This window comes from Varroa jacobsoni, unplaced genomic scaffold, assembly GCF_002532875.2.
Source record: "Varroa jacobsoni isolate VJ856 unplaced genomic scaffold, vjacob_1.0 scaffold_1074, whole genome shotgun sequence".
Taxonomy (NCBI): domain Eukaryota; kingdom Metazoa; phylum Arthropoda; class Arachnida; order Mesostigmata; family Varroidae; genus Varroa; species Varroa jacobsoni.
Window position 1 is genome coordinate 17,665 of NW_019213976.1, and position 19,456 is coordinate 37,120.

General features: G+C 40.4%; 1 protein-coding gene across 4 annotated transcripts in view; it reads left to right on the plus strand.

The window, feature by feature from the left end:
- The first annotated feature begins 6,144 nt into the window (after positions 1–6,144).
- The window catches only part of LOC111266337 (calcium-activated potassium channel slowpoke), an 18,584-nt gene continuing 5,272 nt past the window's right edge, over positions 6,145–19,456 (plus strand). Inside the window, exons 1-4 of one of the 4 annotated variants that reach the window (XM_022843753.2) lie at positions 6,145–6,555; positions 12,357–12,418; positions 15,375–15,392; positions 16,161–19,401. In XM_022843753.2, coding sequence (XP_022699488.1) covers positions 6,145–6,555; positions 12,357–12,418; positions 15,375–15,392; positions 16,161–16,188 — 519 coding nt within the window. In that variant the 3' untranslated portion in view covers positions 16,189–19,401. The other 3 variants (XR_015313392.1, XM_022843752.2, XM_022843751.2) reach the window with 3 other exon arrangements.

Consider the following 19,456-nt stretch of genomic DNA (forward strand, 5'->3'; position numbering starts at 1 on the left):
TTGTCTCGGACTTATTTGGATAAAATACTGAAAAACTTCACGCGATCACGTCGGACCACGTTTTATTAGTAAAGCCAGCTATTCATATGGTCTGTTCACTCCATTCGGTGCAGCGACAAAACAAATTTACGAATTTATCGCAGTTTCGCAAAGCTTTGCTCTAGATCAACGCTTCGTCAGTGTTGAATCAGATCTGCAGTTACGACCTGCACATTACCTTAAGGATGGAAGCGTGCAAATGGTTGCTTCAACTGCTTTATAATAGGCAGGCCTTGTGGTCAGTTGACGATTAAAATAGACCGTGTAGTCTAGACAGCCGCCCGCTTCTTCTTTGAATATGGTACACAAAGCATAAAAAAATAAAACGCGACGCAAGGAAATTGTTCTGTATTGAAACCCATCTAGCGGTTGAAATGAAGTCGGCAAAAAATACAATATCAGTGCTATCACGTTAACTTTCGAATCAATCGAGTATTGGAAGACTTGTCGAAGACCAGTAGCCTGCTCGTCTTCGATTTTTGGCGAATACTGCCACAAGCATTGGCAGGCTACGAAAGCTTCAGACTGCGAATCAGCTTCGGCAAATATTTACAGCGGTAACAGCAGCAGCAGCAGCAGCACGAGTAGCAGAGTGCCGTGTCCAGCTGCTAGTTCCTGCATTACCCTGCATTATCCATTCCTCTGTCCATTTCTCCGGAAAGATCGCCATACTCAATCAACGTCACTATCGCCAAGAGCGGTGACAACAGTAGGAGTAAGCAATCAAGTGAAAAGAATAGGGTAGGAGAAAGCCCGTACACGCCGGTGTATATGTGTGCAGGCGAAATTTGTTACTGCGAATTGCGTTCTGGTTCTGCTACAGAGCATTTAGCATAGGTGTAGAGCTTTCCCTCAATCGGTCTGCAAATAGAGTGCAATAGAAAGTGGTCAGTTGATATAGGCCGAATGGTCATTTGAAGCTATCAATACACACACTACTCAAGTTCAGTACAAATACGAATAATAGATACCGGTGATTCATTTATTGGTTATCCCGATATGGATACGTTATCGCACAGGCGTTGGACTTAACCACTGCAACTAGGTCAGAGTATATTCGACAAGGCTCACTTGTACCTTTTCAGTAGACACTGAAGAGACGAACGACGCACGCTTATTTAATTCCACGCATAGTAAAAGGACTACTGAACTACTACTACTACTACTGCTGCTGCCGCCGCCGCCGCCGCCGGTAAAACACTACTATTCTACGAAAAGCATCTACATATATTTACCCTTGGGCCACGAAACAAATTAGTGCCATATCCTAGCTTACCCATCATCTTTATACGCAGACTGCTGCTAAATAAGGATTGATGCAGTGATAAAAGATCAGCACAAACTAAAAAAGGGAAATTTAGTCAAGTCAACCGAATTGATGAGCGAGCGACGAACTGGTGACTGTTGCAATGCGCAGGCCACCCATTACCCGTCAGATATAGTATTTATATTAATACTAATAATGGTAATGATAAAGGCGACGTACCAGAAGGACAACGCCAAGCTGCGAGAAGCACTGCAAGCATACGACCCTTTCCCCACCCGCTACAAGGAACTTCTGTTTCCTCGCACTGAGGAGAAGAGAAGACAGGTCTGCCAAAAGAACGACATATTTGCACTTCGATAGATCCTGCGCATCAATGACAATAGAGTACTTTGTGCTTTCCTCATATAATGCCGGACTGAAGAATCGCAACGAATGTATTGAACGATCAAAGAAAAACAATTAGTCAGCTCCTCGTACAGGCGCTGGCATCGTCATGAACGTAGAACAACATCGGCGTCGACAACAACCACAACAAAATTCACGACTAAGATCACTAACGCTTATAGTGCGAACACAGGACGGTATCCCTAGGAGCAATCGGCCGCAATTTCGTCATGGCTGCCCCAAGCTGGCTATAGAGCGATTACTGTCTACTAGCAGCAAGTGGGCAAATAAACAACAGGTCGAGAAATGAGGAAGTGGAAAAGGCGTATGAAATTGGTGCTAGTTAAAACACAATGAGGAGCCCACTCTAAGCGGCAGATACAATTAGGAGAAACAGCCCATCTGATAATGACTAACGGTCACTCGATCAGTCGTTTTCAGATATGACGAAAACATCCACCATCTTATTCAGTGTTTCAAGCCAGTTGTAGCGGTTTCTGCTACTAAGCAAAACTGCGTGACGACTTGTCTAGGGGCCATGCTGTGAAGTACAATTTTGCCTGTATAAACGGACTAGAGGAACCGTTTGAATAGACTTAAGTAGACACTATCCTTTTTGCAGGATGTGAACCTTGTGCCGTCACAAGCTTTTCCTAAATGTACAGCCAGTTTTCGTGAGCGTCACTTAGAGTTACCACGGGTGCCACTGTGAGCGACAAACATCCCAGATCAGCCGTCGAAAACGGCTTTGTTTGGTTGTGACTAACTACGACTGTCATCGTATTGGGAGCACAGTAAGCCTTGTTTAGCCTGGAAAGAATGGACGACACAATTGTCACAGCCTTTTGAGGAGTTAGCTACTAAATAAAAAAAAAATTATAGCACAACTTTATATGGAAACCCATTCAGATATTGTTCGTAACAGCCTATTCAAGACATCCTTCTATAACTCAGCTATTAAAACTAGATGCCGGTCGTGGCTTCATCCCTAAAAGTCTAATAGTTCAGCTTCAAGCGTAATCGCGGATTGCTGCTTAGGCAACGTTCGTTCAGCTGAAAGCCACAACGCACTCCGTTGTGAATAGGTCACTAAACACAACAATGATCGCTGCGACGGGTTCACAATCCCTTAAATTGATCATTACCTATACGTGCGATCGAGACTGGTCACGGCTAATGATTTGCCGTCCGCAGGCTTTTCTGTAGACTACCTAACGCGCACACACAAAAAGGACCTGTCGAATGCTATACGCTGTCGTCTACAAAAGAGTCCCACCAGCCCGTATCGGATTGTTCATCATATCTCTGTTAGAGATGACAACACAAGCTAGTCATATAAAATAGTAAACAGAGTCTAGCCGACCTTTACAACTTGGCCAAAATACTCCAACTGTTTGTTGGGCGTCATGTGTATGCATGTACGTTCGAGAGCAACGTAAAACAAACGCTAAGCAAAAGGATCGTCGCACAGTGGCAGCAGTGGGGCAAGAGGCCGCGCTCATTCCTTCCGGCTGCTCGGGCGGATGATGGCCGCCGGAGCGGCCTTTTATCTACCCACACGCACTTCACAACTACTACAACAGAAACAGCTAATATCTAGGACTCAAATATTAATCTTCATATTAAGACGCGCTATAATCAAACAACAAGCTATCGTTGTTGCCTACCACTTCCACAATAAGATACTTCGAAAAACAGTAGCAAAGGCAAGCTTCGAGGACTTTGGTGATTTTTTCCATAGAGAGCCAGCTTGTTGCAGGGGATCACCAGCCGTATCAGCAACAAACAGGGGGTGCGTAACTCATACGCAGCCGGCGGCTGGGCACCGTAGGCCCGTGCCGCCAGCGCGGCGAGGAGTACGTCCGCGCGCTCGCAGACGACGCTGTCCGCCGCCTAATAGTAGGCGACGGTGTCGTCGTCGCCGTCGCCGTCGTCACCATTATCAACGCCACAACCCGCAGCAACAACTCCATCTACAACTTTTTCTGCGGGTGACGCTAATAGTAGCCCCCAGGGACGGTCTCGCACCGTTACAAAGTGGATTGCTTAGCTCGTTTGCGTCACAACACAAGCATACAAGGAAAAGCGTCTGTCGAATACCCAAAAAAGCACAGTCGCAACTGGATCATCAACGAGAGCAACAACAACAACACAGGATTAAGTCTGTACGACTAAGGCCAACCAACGTGTTTTGTCATTTAGAAAACGAGCAAGACTTCAAAGTGACAGACATTAGGCGTTGTCGTCGCCATCGTCGTTGTTTTTGTTGTATCTCACGAACTGAGCGGGACGCGCGACCTCCAGGTGCCTTTTTCAATAGCCAGAGCTACAACATAACATGTCGGCGAGTACATCAGTCCATCGCCAAACTCTCTAGCTCTCATAAGTTAATCTGCCAATCCACAAATCCTCTTCTGAATAGAATACCTGTATTTCCAGCTCGTGCAGCAAAAACACGGTGCCGCGATTTTACTGTGCACTATAAGCTTGGCATCCAAGACTCAATATTGAAAAACACTGCTACTATCGACTGCGGACTAAAACCAGTTCAGCAGTTAATTCCTTCTAGGTATACAAATTATCCACCGGTATCAATAACCTCAGCGTCTTTTTATAACGGTAAGAACATCAGCGTCCACAGCGAGCGTTTTAAAATTCGAGTTACAAAACAAAACAACATACTACTAAGATCAACTAGCGACCACTTGCCAGCTGTGTCACAACAACAGCAACAACAAACACAACAACAACAACAACAACAGCTCCCAGAGATTTATGGAGCGCATCTGAAACAGCTACGTCATTATCAAGCCTGTCAGCAACAACAACAAGAACAACACAAACAAAAGCATCATTCATCTTTCCAATCTCAAGCTCTTGAAAGAGTCTGTGAAGCGTCGACAATTTATAGATCAAGCGAAAACCAACGAAAGCCAACTGAAGTCCAATTTACCAGCGCAGCAAAAGATTGTTCGTCTGCACAAATAACGTCAAACAGAGGTGCTCAATATATAATTAGAAGCAAACTCGCAATTGAGACACTGTTGCCAACGCGAGAAGGACAATTCGAAATAGATCTTTTTCCTTATGCTCAACTAAGTCACCCTGCAAAGATCAAGGGAAAAGTACAGATCTCAACATACAAGATACCCTCGAGTCAATATAGTGAGATCAACGTCAATTAGAGCCACTGAACAGAACGAAGAAGGTGCCACAAGTAAAATATCAGTATCGTCTGATCCACTATCCTCAGAAGGCCAACTCCAGTCACAGCACAACATTAGAAGGCGCCAGTAGAAAGAAACATCGTCTTATCAATCAGGTCCCAACAAATAACAGACGACGTGTATAGACGCAAAAGTAAGCCATGCTACTACGCGGCAAGTCTTTAATTAACCAATAACAAAGTTAGTACAAAGTGAGTGTGAGAAGTGAACTGCTTCTTTGTTTTGCCGATTGGACGTATGTGATTCAAGGGAGCAAGACCAGTATATATAAGCAACCCAAGAAACAACTACTTGGCCTTTGTAGCTAATTGTGAAATATTGACAAGTTAAAGAATCAATAAGTGGAGGACCTTAAGGAACGAGTGCAAAGGATTTAACTCGTATATATATATATATGTATATATATATATATATATATATACACACATATATATATATATATATATATATATATATATATATATATATTGGTAAAACTGAATCGCAAGCCCTCATTTAGAGCAATTTCAACGAGCGGGCACTATCTTCCAGCTCCTCCGTACGCTGTTAACGCGTAGTGCCTCCTTCATCCAAACGACATCTTCCGAACAACTCCGGTTTTGTCCAGGCACACATTTCTTTCCAGGCATACTAATCTGCAGACCGATCAAAATTGTCACACAGTGTCGGATCAAACGGCTTTTCCAACTGACTTTTTTACTCGGACGGAAAATACATAACCTTGTAAAAATAGCCAAAGAGCTGTGCGTAAAACCGGGGCTGTTCCCGATATCATTTCACCTTTCAGTCTTGTCGGCGCCGTTTCACGGACAGCAGTCGTGCAGTACCCGGTGTTGCTTTGTTTTTGGCCAGAGGTGCGACGGGCCCTAAGGAGAGACGGCGGAGGTAGTCGCATATTGTTTCACCTACCATCGACTTCAAAACTTCTGCCCCTGCCACGATTCCGGGCATGTAATACATCTGCCCTTATATCTGCAACACTATCTACTATTACAGAGTCTAGGAGAAAGACACCAACAAAGTCATACCACATCAAAGCTTATTTTCTATTCGATCAACAGTCACGAGCCGTCGGAGTGCAAATATCCCCGGTAAAGAGTGCTCATCTAAAGGCACTGAAAGTATTCCGACCGACAAGACTACGTCGTTGGAGATTTCGCAAAGCCAGTCGACGCAAACAACTACAAGCTCAGATACGTGTACAGGTTAAACAAAATCGCTATCAGGATGTCGCTGTCGGAGGAGCTGGGAGTGTCAAATGCGTCAAACACGGATGGTCTTGGCGACCTTCCCGCTGTCACTACAACCATCAGCCCACAGGAAGAGTGCCTGAAGACGCGAAAATGGTACTGCTTCCTGCTGTCGTCAATCTTCACGTTCCTAGCCGGTCTCTTCATTATCCTGATCTGGCGTGCGTTCGCCTTCCTCTGCTGCTCGCGTAAACGCAAAGCCAGCGCCGCGGGAAAAGCCGCCCAAGCTAAGGCGGCAGCCCAGGCAGCGCAGGAGGCGGCGGGTGGGCAAGGTGCGAGTCAGCGCAAGGCGCCAGGGGAAGGTGCCACCGAGATTGGGCTTATGACAGAGGCAAAGGATTGGGCCGGAGGACTCATCTCGGGACAAACAACCACCGGACGCATACTTGTAAGTAATGCATTATTATCATTATTCTTAGTAGAAGCATTACTATACCAATACTCCACTGCTCCTAGATACGAAATTAAGTGTTCTTTAGATACTTCAGTTCCAAGCAAAAGATTGCAAACACCTTTACGAACCTTATCTTTCTGTTCTGATCTAAGAAGCAATAAATACCGTCAGATGAATATCACGATGGTTAGTAAAACAAACAGTTGTGGAGTCATGACGGTGAAAACAGCCATATCTGAAAGAGCCTTCTCAAAAAGTGCTCAGCTTCTGCCTTGTAGTTGGCCTTAGTTGTTTGCCTTACAGGCGATGATAGCTTCGATCTAAGAAACTGAACATTGCATGACATGTCTCTTTATTTAATCGCATCTATCGGGTAACATATGCTATTATATAGAACATATACCTATGACATCTCGTCACTGCTCAGCTTTGCTCGCCTGCTATTTAAGTGGTACTGTAAATATGAAATACTGAGAAATAAGATCTTTGGAACTGCATATCTCTCAAAGCTTATAGTAGACCTTACGTCTTAAAATTCAAACGCTACTCTAAAGCTCTTTTGTACAACGCGTTATCATTGCACAGCTACGTAGACGCTTCTCACAACACACTTTGTCATACAGTCTTCTTATTTTGTCCACTAAAGAGAAAAACTTAGTAAGTGATTAATGTTTTGACTTTTTTTTATACCTTGTGCACAATTTGTCTGTGAACTGTATACTTCATCTTTCACTTTTAATATAAATATGTGCGGTTATTTAATATTTGCTCTCTTAATTACTATCAAAAAATAAAATAGTTGTATCAGATTATATATATATATAAAAGGTCCTTCACACCTTTGAATTATTTTTAGACATTCAAATAAAGCGGTTTGTATATATAGAGAGAGTATAGCGCCCATCGGGTCGGTAAGCGGTATCGAAATGCTTGATCTTTTTGTGTCCCGCTAATCAATGTGGCATCAACTTCGATACTTGTTGCGGCCCATTAACGTCCGGTGCTTCTAATCTGTTGAATTTCAGTTTATGCAATAACTGTAAGCTACACTTCAATATAACTAGATTACATACACGAATATCAAGTTATTTACGGCTGCTCTTGCAAAATCGTTCGCTCAGTTGGAAAATTTTTCATATCAGCCCAGTTTCAACAAAATGAAGGAAGTCATCAAAACAATCCGTAGTTACTATGGGACCGTGCCGAAGAAGTCACTAGTACGTGCCTTGCGTGATAATATGCGGTCATCGAATCAACGACTTGTGATAATCCTCAAGATAATTGTCAAGTTTACTATATCCTGTAAGAATGAAACTGCATCTCTTGCTTTCAAATAGTTCGCAAGGTGCCCTTCAATTGGCCCTCTTTGCGTGTGAGTGAACCGGTCGCTTCAAATTCTTGATTAATCGCCTTAGTCTTGCCCCCGTCAACGGAAAACGTCATCCGTATTCTATGCGGCACACGCAGACACTACCGTAATGGACCCTCCAATTGAATAACCCTCCAATTGAATAATAAGTTCTCACGAAAAACAAACGTATTTTGTCATCGCAAACGCTACTACGTTCATTGCTAATCCATCTGCTAGCTTTTGATTGCTTGCGAAGAATGAAACGCAATCCAGACCTTGGGTTCATTCAATACTAATGTACGTTTCGATTGCGTACACCTAAAGTTATTCAGATAAGACGTGTGGTGTAAAGGCACAAAATTAGACAGAAAGCTGATTTATCTAAAAAAGTAATCGTTTAGTTTATCAGATAAAAATGTCTAAGGCTACTACATGGCGAACTATCATAACTGGTTATCACAAAACTGCTACGTTAGATAAGCCAGTTAACTTCATCAACAAAGAGCAAAACATGCCGAATACGACCAGATTTTTAAGTGCAGCTTTATTATAACAAAGGCCACTGTATCCAGTAAAAATCCGAAAACCAGGAAAGACGGTTCATGTAGGAATCCCTTCTTTTTTTTAGCAGTTTTTGACTGCCACTGAGCCCCTGATAGATTCGGCACGACTACATAAAGCTAGCGAAACTTACCATAAAGGGACAACTAAGAGTCAGTTACGTAAACGTTTTTCAGGCATTTGGCCAGAAGCCTTGCGGCTGTCCAGGAATTCGACTGATGCTACCTATATTTTCTGCTATATGCCCCAGTACCTAAAACCATCAAAGTAAAAATTAGATTTAAATCTTGTGTTTGAGTTTTAAGTTTAATACGTGCATTAGCCATAGCTTTAGACGGTGTGTCTATGACAGATTTAAAAACAAGATTCTCTCATGGGTTCTCAAGTAACGTAGGCAAAGAAGGCGCTATCACGAAGACGCAAAAACTCTTGGGGATGTTCCAATAGCTTCGTCGAAGGTAAGATTGACCAAGGAAGTGTCTTCTTAGAGATGTTTTTCCTTGGGATTTCGCCGACGCCTTCATTTTTAAGAAACCGAAAGTTGACTCATTAAACGCCAATTTTCAGCTAAACGATGTATCTTTAATCAGCAGTAACAGTCAAACAGCTTATATTCTAAATATAGATACATTATATATAGATTTAATGATTATCATTCATAATTTCGTTTATTATGGTACGAAATTCAAAAGTTATTCAGAATATTTAACCTATAATATCACACTTATTTGTCAGAAATCGTCATATGTATGAAAGCATCATAAATTATACTTAATGGATGACCTTTTGAAACAAGTTACTCTATGGCTGATTTTGATACGGTGAGGGCAAAAGTGTTTACCTCAAGATTCTTGAAGAAGTATTCGTGTAGTGCTACACGAACTTCTAGTATCAACCGCATCATATACTTTATGGCCCGAAGCACAAACAAACATTTTTGTAAACTGAATTCTAATATTTATAATTGTTACATGTCAGGAAAGGTAAAATGTCATCGTTACTAAATATTGGGGCTGATGCTTCCAGAGAAACCAAGCGGAATGTGTATCGTAGTGCAAAGCTGATCACAGTTGGTAAAAGCACGGTCATGCAGAGTGGGTTTTTTTATTTCCATAACAGCTCTGCTTCTGTAGCTCAGTTTAATGAGAACTTAGATCAAGATCAAATAATTCACGCACGACTTTTTCCAAAATGGGAACAGATCCTAATTCATATATATATATATATATATATATATATATATATATATATATATATACATAACGTGGAGCAAATATTTGGCTCAATGTTTACGCGAACCCACATATAAGATACAATTGCATTTAGAACATACACAACTATAATATTATAACCTGTAGTGCACTTATAGCGTGGTATTATACAAGTATATTAAGCTGTTCTAAGCGAATCTGCAAAAGCTTGAAATTGTGAGTGAACTTTTGAATTATACCAGCGGACAAAACTCGAATAAGGATCCCAGTCTCTCAAAAATGTGTTTATGAAACTGCTTGATTTTACTTAAGGAAAAATGAGTTCGTCGTTTGGTCCCAAAAACCGCTGTAGCGCGTAAAAGGTTTCGTTTTTTAAAGGCCAACGCGCCGCGAAAATTCGTCGAATATCGATGAAGGAAGGCATCAGGCAAAGACGCTTTAGGCAAATTTAAGAGTGTATATTAGAGTGTTGAAGACTAATGAGGAGGTGACCAGTTGTCGAGACTGTATCGTACTCCACGTACAGTCTGCGTAACTTTCCGTAACGTCGCCCTGAAGAGAATCAGGTTCAGTGGCAGTGTCGAGTAAGTTTGGGCATAAGGTAATGGTAGTATCTGCAATAGATATCGAAGGCATCTGCTATTATGAGGTACTAGCAGGAAATGAAACGATTAATGTATTCCGATATCTTGAGTTCTTCAAAAGACCTAGTGACCATTCATACTGGAATTAGGAGCACGCAATCTCGCTATTTGATGGAAGCGTTAGACCTCACCGGCATACCTCAATTTCTTCCTGAATTGAGCTTCAACGTGCTTGTTTATAATATAAGCCTTGTAAATAATATAAGTATAATATATATGTAATTATGGGGCTTTAAAAAAAGGCAACTGGTGGGAGAATATATCCTACTATCGACGTATCTCGAGAACATAGATAGTTTACATCTGTGAACGTAAATAGCAGGCACAGAGCTGCCCAAAAGCTGCCAGAGTGGTAAAAGTGTGTAAAAATAAAAACAGTCTAGACCGCGTTCAGTAGTTTTATTATTGATCGATTAACAATGCCAGCTGTATACATGAAACGGGGTATGAATTGGGGCAAACTTTGGCGAGCTCTTTTTCGTAACGGCTATGCGTTTACTTGCCTCTTTGCGCTAAATGAAAACTAATTCATTTTAACACGAAAGAGTGGGCGGAACGGAGTGAAGATTATGTATAGTCTAATCTTTCCGCGCTGAAAAACGGATATCAACGTTAAAAACCGTTTGTAATCGAAACTGTCTTTTTATGCGAATTCTAAAAAGATCGATAAAAAAAAAAAAAAAGCAAACCGTTCAGAGTCTAAGTGTTAAAGGCTCGAAGATTCACTGACACGCCTAGGCATTTGCTATGAAAGTGAGAGAAATTAGGGGAAAATTAGTTGCTGATTGGCTCGTCGAAATGAGCTCCAACGATTAAACTTTTTGTACGTGTTTGTACTTTCTGTAATTTTTATCGTTTTGGATTTTTGGACTTTTGTCTTGCTATAGCCCAAGATTTAAATATGTTGGAAATCTTTCATATGTAGCATACGTGGGTCGCCATATGACGAGTTTACATCTGCGGACATCGCTTCATGCACAGCTACTTTGCGAAAGTTATTTGCAAATAAAAGAGGAAATATTTTAAAAAATGATTAGTTTCTAGGCTTCGAATTTAAACTGTGATTACGGTAAATTATGGTTATCTTGAATGGACACGAGTGTCAAAAATAGCACTCCGAGCGCATACGAGGGAAACCGTTGAAATGTTTGTTTTTACTTGGATGCAGTTTAAGAAACAAAGCATATATGTATATATGTATTTAATCTGTGTGCTTGAAGGTATTTTCACAACATTTTGCACAACATGCCGATTCCCCAAAGTGTCTCACAGCTTCTGGTTTTAGGCTGCCATTGGACATTATTAAGGGAGCCGCGAAATGTATGCGTTTGGCCTCGTAACTACGGCTCGGTCACTATGGCTTCGTCTTATCCTCTTCTTCCTGTGGAGACGCTTCCCTTTGAAGAAGATCCTAGTAAAATTGTTTTACGCGGATTTTTGGAGAACTTTGAAGCTTAGAAGCGTCTGATGCCGACCATATTTTGTATGCAGGGAAGGTGTTGAAGGAATCTTGACTCCGCACTTGATTCACAGGCCGTTCATGTCTAGTTTTCATATTAGTGCCTCACGAGATGGTTGGATATCCATTTTATACTCTCTATTAGGTACATCTCTTAATGCTTAAAATAGAGGCGCTCTGAGTAAGGGAGAATCTAAACGAGAAACTGAACGAGATACACACGAAGTGCATGTTACAAAGTTAATGTAATTTTATTTTTACATAGGTGCCGTGGGCTCGACCCCAATATGGGCTATTTTTTTACAAATTATTCAAGTGCGTGGTATTAGCCCATCTCGGAGTTCTGTTCGAGCAGCGAAGGCATAATTACGCTCGCTCGCTCACTGTCGACCTGTAATGCATTCAAAATGTCGTCGCGATACGATTTGGAGAGCTTTAGTCCAATACGAAAACTTCAGCAAATGAAGTGCGATTGTCCACACTCTTATTCATTCAAAAATTAATTACTGGCTCTACTTGGGAATACAGTATCATCATTACCATTAACATTGGTAAATTATATCTTTCAGGTCGTCCTTGTATTTCTGCTGAGCATCGCATCTTTAATCATATACTTTATCGACGCTTCAAGGTTAGTAGTTGTGCTTTACAACAGACGTATTTGATAAAAAGCAATATGGACGAATGTGTCGTTAAAATACATTCCAGATACTCGAGGTCCGTGTTCTGATGTAGACAATCGAACCTTCATCTCTCAGTTGTCAATGTTCTAAGCTATTTGTTGAACGTGTATAGTGCCGAAGCGATCATAACTCTTTTGTGTAGAGAAATAGTTAAATTTTTTCCTAATGTTTATATTTTCTAAATTTAATAATACATTTATTGCATATACAAAATTGTTCGGCACTGACAAATACCCTCTCTTGCTAGCTAACATGATTGCCAGTTAACTGTAGTAGATCACGATTAGCTTGTTCCATTGCAGTCAAATAGATAATGATTCAAGCAGATAGGGGCCAGAGCTAGTCAGGGTCAGTTTTACCTCACTGTTTCAAAGTTCTGTAGTTGCCGTGCGAACTTCAAGGTAGCGAGGCAGGATTTTATTTGCGTTTCACAAATAGCTTTATCCGTACTTATGACGTTACGATACGCCAACGGCCTGCTAACCTGAGGTACAGAGAGTAAAATGCGCAACGACAACAACCGAGGCGCTAGGGATGATAACAAAAACATTATGCGTAATTTACTGTTTCAAACTGTGGTTCAAAAAAGAAAACGACTTTTACCGCAAAAAAATAGAAACCGTTCATTGAAAAAGCACGAATCGCTCCGAAACGTCTTCTGGGAGCGTTTACCCAAATTGAGCTATCCTAAATAATTCAACATGCGATACTTTACCTTGCGTCATACTCTGGAGGTCTTCGTGAACAAAAAACTAGCTGTCTTCAGTTCATCATCTAAAACATACGGGTGCACATCTAACGGATGCGTGTCGGCCTTCGTTGTCTAGATTCGCTATCATTATCTTTGTGCCATTGCAGCAAGCACCCCGAAGTACACGAAGTACTTGACTTCGAATGAAAATGTGTAGGAGCACATAGTTTTTTCGAGTGAGAGCTATTTCATAACTTTTCAAAATAGTAGTTCATTTTTATTATACTTAATACCTTCTCATTCGGGGCTGAGGTGCACATATATGCAACCCAGTTTGAAGTTCTTCAAGCAAAGTAGAAACCAACCAAGAAATCGATGGATCCTAGATGTATTTCTTTATCGCGCTTGATGCCATTAAAAATTGAGCAAAAAGATGTCCGCCTCCAATAGACGTGCTTTTCTGCTGGGTTACGTCAAAACAACTGTGACAATATCTTGGACAAGTGCTAGCAGCTCTATTTAGTATTTACCTAAATTCTATACTTTTGTAATGATTTAAACAATGCTTGAAGGATAGATATATATTCAACAATGAAAATAATAAACACCGACATTTCTTTACTGTTGGCAGAGGGTGATATGTGAATATATTTGCGGATTCACAACTGTTCATCTAGTTAGATCTATGAGCTAATTTTGCATTAGGTCAGACTTGATTTACTATGAACGATTCTCGAGCAATGAAAACGTAAGCCATGTGGCTCTCCTACGTCTTATTTATTTTGCATTATAAGCTTTATACTACGCCATTTTGAAAAATAGTTGGTAAAAAATTGGCAGGTGTCTGATAATTAGCAAGGGGTGTCTTCTGGTTCTGTTCAGACCAGCTTGGACCAGTGTTGAAAACGATGATTAATGTCAGAAAAATGTAGCAATAATAATTTGCAAAATCGTGTAAATTTGGGCCGGAGCTTTCTTTTCATTGAAAAGGCGTCCCGTTTACCACCTGTCACAAAAAACAAGACTCGAATAGAACGCAGTCGTTGCGGCAAGCGATGTCACCGTCATTCCAATACATGCTTAATAGGATACCGTACATGCATAGCGCATTGCGCGTTCGTAGATATTTTAACATAAGTTGTATGTCACAGGATCGATTATCGATCATCGACGATGTATACTGAATTTACGGAAAAAGTGCGAAGTTAGCCACCAAAGTCAAGGCGCGTCCATTAGTGACACCATCCTAGAAATCCTAAAACAAACTTTTTTCTTTGTAGAAAAGGTCTTTGAGACCTTTTCCATAATATCGGCCTTCTGATATTAGGCAGAACATTACCTTGCAGATATTTTCTTAAGATTGATTTTTTGATCGGATGATTTGAGGCTTTTTACATTTAACGTAATTATCTTGGACTGTATGTGCCGTAAAGTTCTCGCTATGAAACAACTCACCCTTCCCAAAATACGACAATAGCGCGTATCCAAACGCTAAGCTTCTTCGGTATTTCAGATAGTTTCTTGATGATATTTTCCATTTACGTGCTAAATACGAATGATACAGTAACTACCAAACTCCATAAAACATTTTAATTTAATAAAACAAATTACATTCCTTTTTTCGTTTCAGCGATTGTGGGAATATTCGTCATTTTCAATCCTTTATCAAAAAAAAAAAGAAAACCAAGTTATTCTCTAACCATGAAAATAAAACAAGCGATTATTACTACAGCCATTACTGGTTAAGCAATTATGAATTAACCAATTAATCAATGCGGCCGTAAGAAATGTTCCAGGATAATCTATATATTTTAGGATATTTACAGGCAAAAACATCTCACAAATCGAACGAATTTATTTTCAGGGACAGATGTAACGCATGTTTGCTAGATTTCTTAAAATTCAGAAATCTATCAAATAGGAATTTTCCATGGGAAAAGGATGGTTTGAAGCTAATTTTCGCAAACAGTAGCATTCGATGAAAGTCTAGCGGCAGTGGTTCGAACCTGCGGATGAATTGTGGTCTAATACTTTTTTTTTTTTTTTTTTCTTAAATAAATGTAAAAAACATCTGCGTATATTTCGATGGGCTGCACTATCGGAGCTAGATGGATCGATTTCGTTTAGGTTGCCTCGTGTAACTTCTTTCACAGAAAAATTTGACGAACAGTGATAATAACGTTAGCTTTGTCTTTCATGCAACCCACCGTTAGAACCGGAGCAAGTAAAACGTGAGTAACGTACTTTCTCTAATATTGGGTTATTGATGTTTTAATGAAAATCACAACTTGTTTTGAGGGTTTTTTTTTTTGAAGCTCTTTCGTGATATGATACATTGGCTTCTCTCTTTTCAATGTAAAGGCTCATGTCTAGCGAATACTCTGCTTAAATGATTCATTATTTTCTATCGTAGCAGACAGACTGAGAAACAGACTGAAACGCTGTAGCCATCATTATATACTAAGAGACTACGTACAGCTTTATATGATCTTCGACAAACTAAATACTTAGTGTCTGTGTGCCCGATTTGACCCAAACGTTGATAGCATTAGCAAGCACACTTAGTAATCGTTATTCTTCTAGTTCAGAAAGTCCAAAATCGATAAGGCTATAGCACTGTCTATGCCTTCGAGTTTGGCTTTTGCGAGAACCGGCCGGAAAACCCGTTTTTTTCAGTTATGTGGTCGTAGTTACTATTCATATGTATTGTTTTGTTGCTACAAATGATTCATTATGTGGGAGTAATTTTAAGATAACATGTGAAATATGTTGGATTGCTTATTGATATACTGAAGAAAGGTTGTTTCGCTTTTCCTTGCTTTCGAAGAGAGTAATTCTTGTATGAGTTTCGTACTATATAAGTTAGTTATAGACGAAATACTATAGATTTTTTTTTTGTCAAAGATAGTCAGGATATTTTTAACAAGGTTGCTGTAACCATTGTACATTTATGGCATGACTCCTGTCGGCGATCCGTCCCTGATGACGGCCCCAAGCAGCTATAGCACTCAAGTGCATTCTCAGTAAGTACAGCTGAAGAACGCTGTGTGCAGGCGTGTACAGTGGATTGGTATACGAACGTGTGCAAGCAAAAACTCCCAGTTTGTTTCCCATTCCGACAGCAATATTCCCAAAGCAAGCAAGCAAGCAAAAACCTCTAGGACACTGCTGCCCTGGCGTCTGCTATCTGTACGAAGAACAGTGTTGCTTTGATTGGCATTGTATCGTACAAATCTGCTTCGTTGCGGCTGTGGGCGACGAGTGTGGCACATCTTGGCGTGCACCACACGCTCTTAACGAATCCTACTTTGTGCAACCAAGACTCCCTTAAAACCTTCCTATTCGACGTGTTGTCCGATTAAATAGCCAATTGATCTTCCTTCCTATTTATTATTATGCCTTTTATATTTAGTTACCTGAAGCCAGTTATTGATAAAAGAGTTGGAAATGCTGCTGATGTGATGGTTCATTTGATGACTATTGCCCAACAACAAACATCGTGGTGCTATTGCTAACCGGATGATGGTTGATTGATATGAATTTATTGTGCTCGCTCGATGGTTGATTTTATTCTGATGATTAATAGCGTAAATTTTGTAGTTACCCAGAAAAGCAACTGGATAGTTGATTTCAAACGGTTTGCCTGGCGAGCTATTTCCTATTGTTGATGTGGTCGCTACCGCTATCCTCGAACATATATATATATGATTCATAGATCGCTTGATACTCCTGTTGCACTCCTTCAAAGGTTTAGTCCGTGCATCTCAGCGAACGTATCTCCGTTGTGTAGGCATCCATATCTCCATCTGTCTTGTTTGATATCGGTGTTGTAACACTTCGTTATTGACAGTGGTAACTTTGATCTGAGTTGTAATTAAGCCGTTACTATAGTCGTTTCATAGGTTACTTTAGATTTATAGTTTTCTTTGCGTCTTCGTTTGCTTGGTGCACTCACATAAATAGTTTTTTCAATCACATAATTTCATGGGTGTAATTAGCTTGAATATTATTCGGAGCAGTCTAACGCTGTACTACGTATATACGCATATAGGCTGTATTTCTTTATTATTTATCATCAGCAATCAGATAAAACGGTCGCGTGAAGCACAGAATCGACCATTCAATTAGGTTTCCGCTTTTCAACGGACGTAGTGCAGTCCTCCTAGTCCGTACATTGCTTTCTATCGGCGCACATAAGTACCATCTTAAGGGATATGATATAGGAAACAGGGTACACCACATACCAGAATAGGCCCGAACTACACTACAGCAAGGTAAAGGAAAGGATCAGCTTGGTTTTTGTCCTATAATACCACATGTGGCTAGCTGTCTTAATCAATCGTTGAATTTAACGATGAGCTACAATAGAAACCAGCAAATACATTAACTCATAGTAAATTGATATAATGTACACGAATATAATAATATCAACACTCTTCTCTCATTTTTGTTCAAGCATTTACCATAACTGTGTCCTTGATAGCAACTACCGTTTTAAGCTTTTTTTTTTTTCAATTTAGATTTTATCTAGTATAATTGTAGCCTTCCAAATCGTTATCTCTCTCACGCGCTCACTCTCGCGTACTTGTACACCTATAGCGTGACTTACTTGAGTTGAGTGCTATATATACATTTTATAGTTATAGATCCTTCGTTTGATCTTCGTTAGTACTTCAGCGCATAGTTGTGGCGGTCTGCCAGAACACGGAATAGGGGGGAGGCGATGAAGTAAACTGGGTTGGATCAGTTGACGTAAAACTGTTAGAATTCTGGCCCTATAGTAGAAGCAAAGGTAGAAGATCCACAGGCACACAGATAAGCACACAACTCTTACGATGACGTCGTCTAGTAGCTGATGATCTATAGTACGCAAGATCTCCAGTATTTGTATAGGTACTGTATAACTTCGCAGCCTTCATAGTTTATACAGCAGTACACAGAACTATTTCATGGCTGGCTTCCAATTATTCAGTACACTTAGAGTCTTCACGGCGGATCACTGTTCGTACAAGTTGCTTAGTTACACTGACTGAAATAAAATTTTACCACAATGATGATATGACAAAATGAAAAAAACAATATTCGTGAGTAAATCGAGGTGGGACACCTCAACGGTTCTGGTCTCGTGCGACTCAGCTGTCATAATATTCAGTTTCGATTTGAGAAATATAACCATATTAACGGCATCAATAGGTAGATGAGAACAAAGAACTTCGCACCCTTTACGTCTATCTATAATTGTTTTTGCAATTGCAAATTATCGATATTTTGTCACGGTCATCCCCCTTATCGAGTAATAAATGCATACCAAGTAAAAGTTGCAATCTGCAAATAGTTTCGGTGCAACCATTATCTTTAACCGCTAACCCTTAAAGCATTTTTTCCTAATCTGTAAGTCTACATTTGTGCCCTTCCCCTTGTAATTAGAAATGCGGCGAGCATTAAAAAAGTAGTTTTGGACTCATGAGTAACAGAGATTCTTGATTGGTTGCTTCAAATATATAGGTGGCCAGGAAACTCTTACGAAAATTAATTTCCATAGCCTGTTTTGACAAGGTTTTAAATTGGATACACATAGATCCTATTAGCTGTTGTTGACGGTCGATTTACTAAGTAACTCTGAGATCGCTTGTGTCTGGTGGGAATAATAACACTATCTGTTCGTCCAGCGTTTGTCGATAACAATACCTCCAAGTTTTTAAATCAAATACTAAACGAAGTACCGCAATTTTGTAAGTGCTCAATAATAATATGTTTCTCATGCGTTGATCTATCAATTAATTTCGCTTTATAGAACCGTGATTCTTCAGCGTCATTGCAGTTCGAAAAGTTTGTCGCAAGTTGGATACTTTTTTTTTAGTAGATTTGTGTACTTTAGTATTCAGCTGTTACTACGACGGTAATGCAATACAAGCGTAGAAAGCATTCAAACCTATTTTTAGGGACCTAAAAGTTTAAAATCCGATTTGGAGAACTCCGCGAGGAAGGCTCAAAGAGAAGTGCCGAGCAATACCGTGTACATTGTTGTCCGTGTGACGTTATGGGTTGTTTGCCCCCCTATCTTCTTCTCTCGTTTCCACTTTTTCGTATTTTGGGGTTGCGTACGAGCTGTCCGGCTGGCCGGTGGGCGTGCAACTGAGGGGCATGGTTTCGTACGCAAAGCTAAGATAAGCCAAACGCTAGTAAATGGTTGCATGCAGTATTAGCAGGGCTATCTGTAGGGAAGCGTGTAAGCGACCGAATCATACTCGCTTGAATACCCCCCCCCCCACCACACACACACACACACACACAC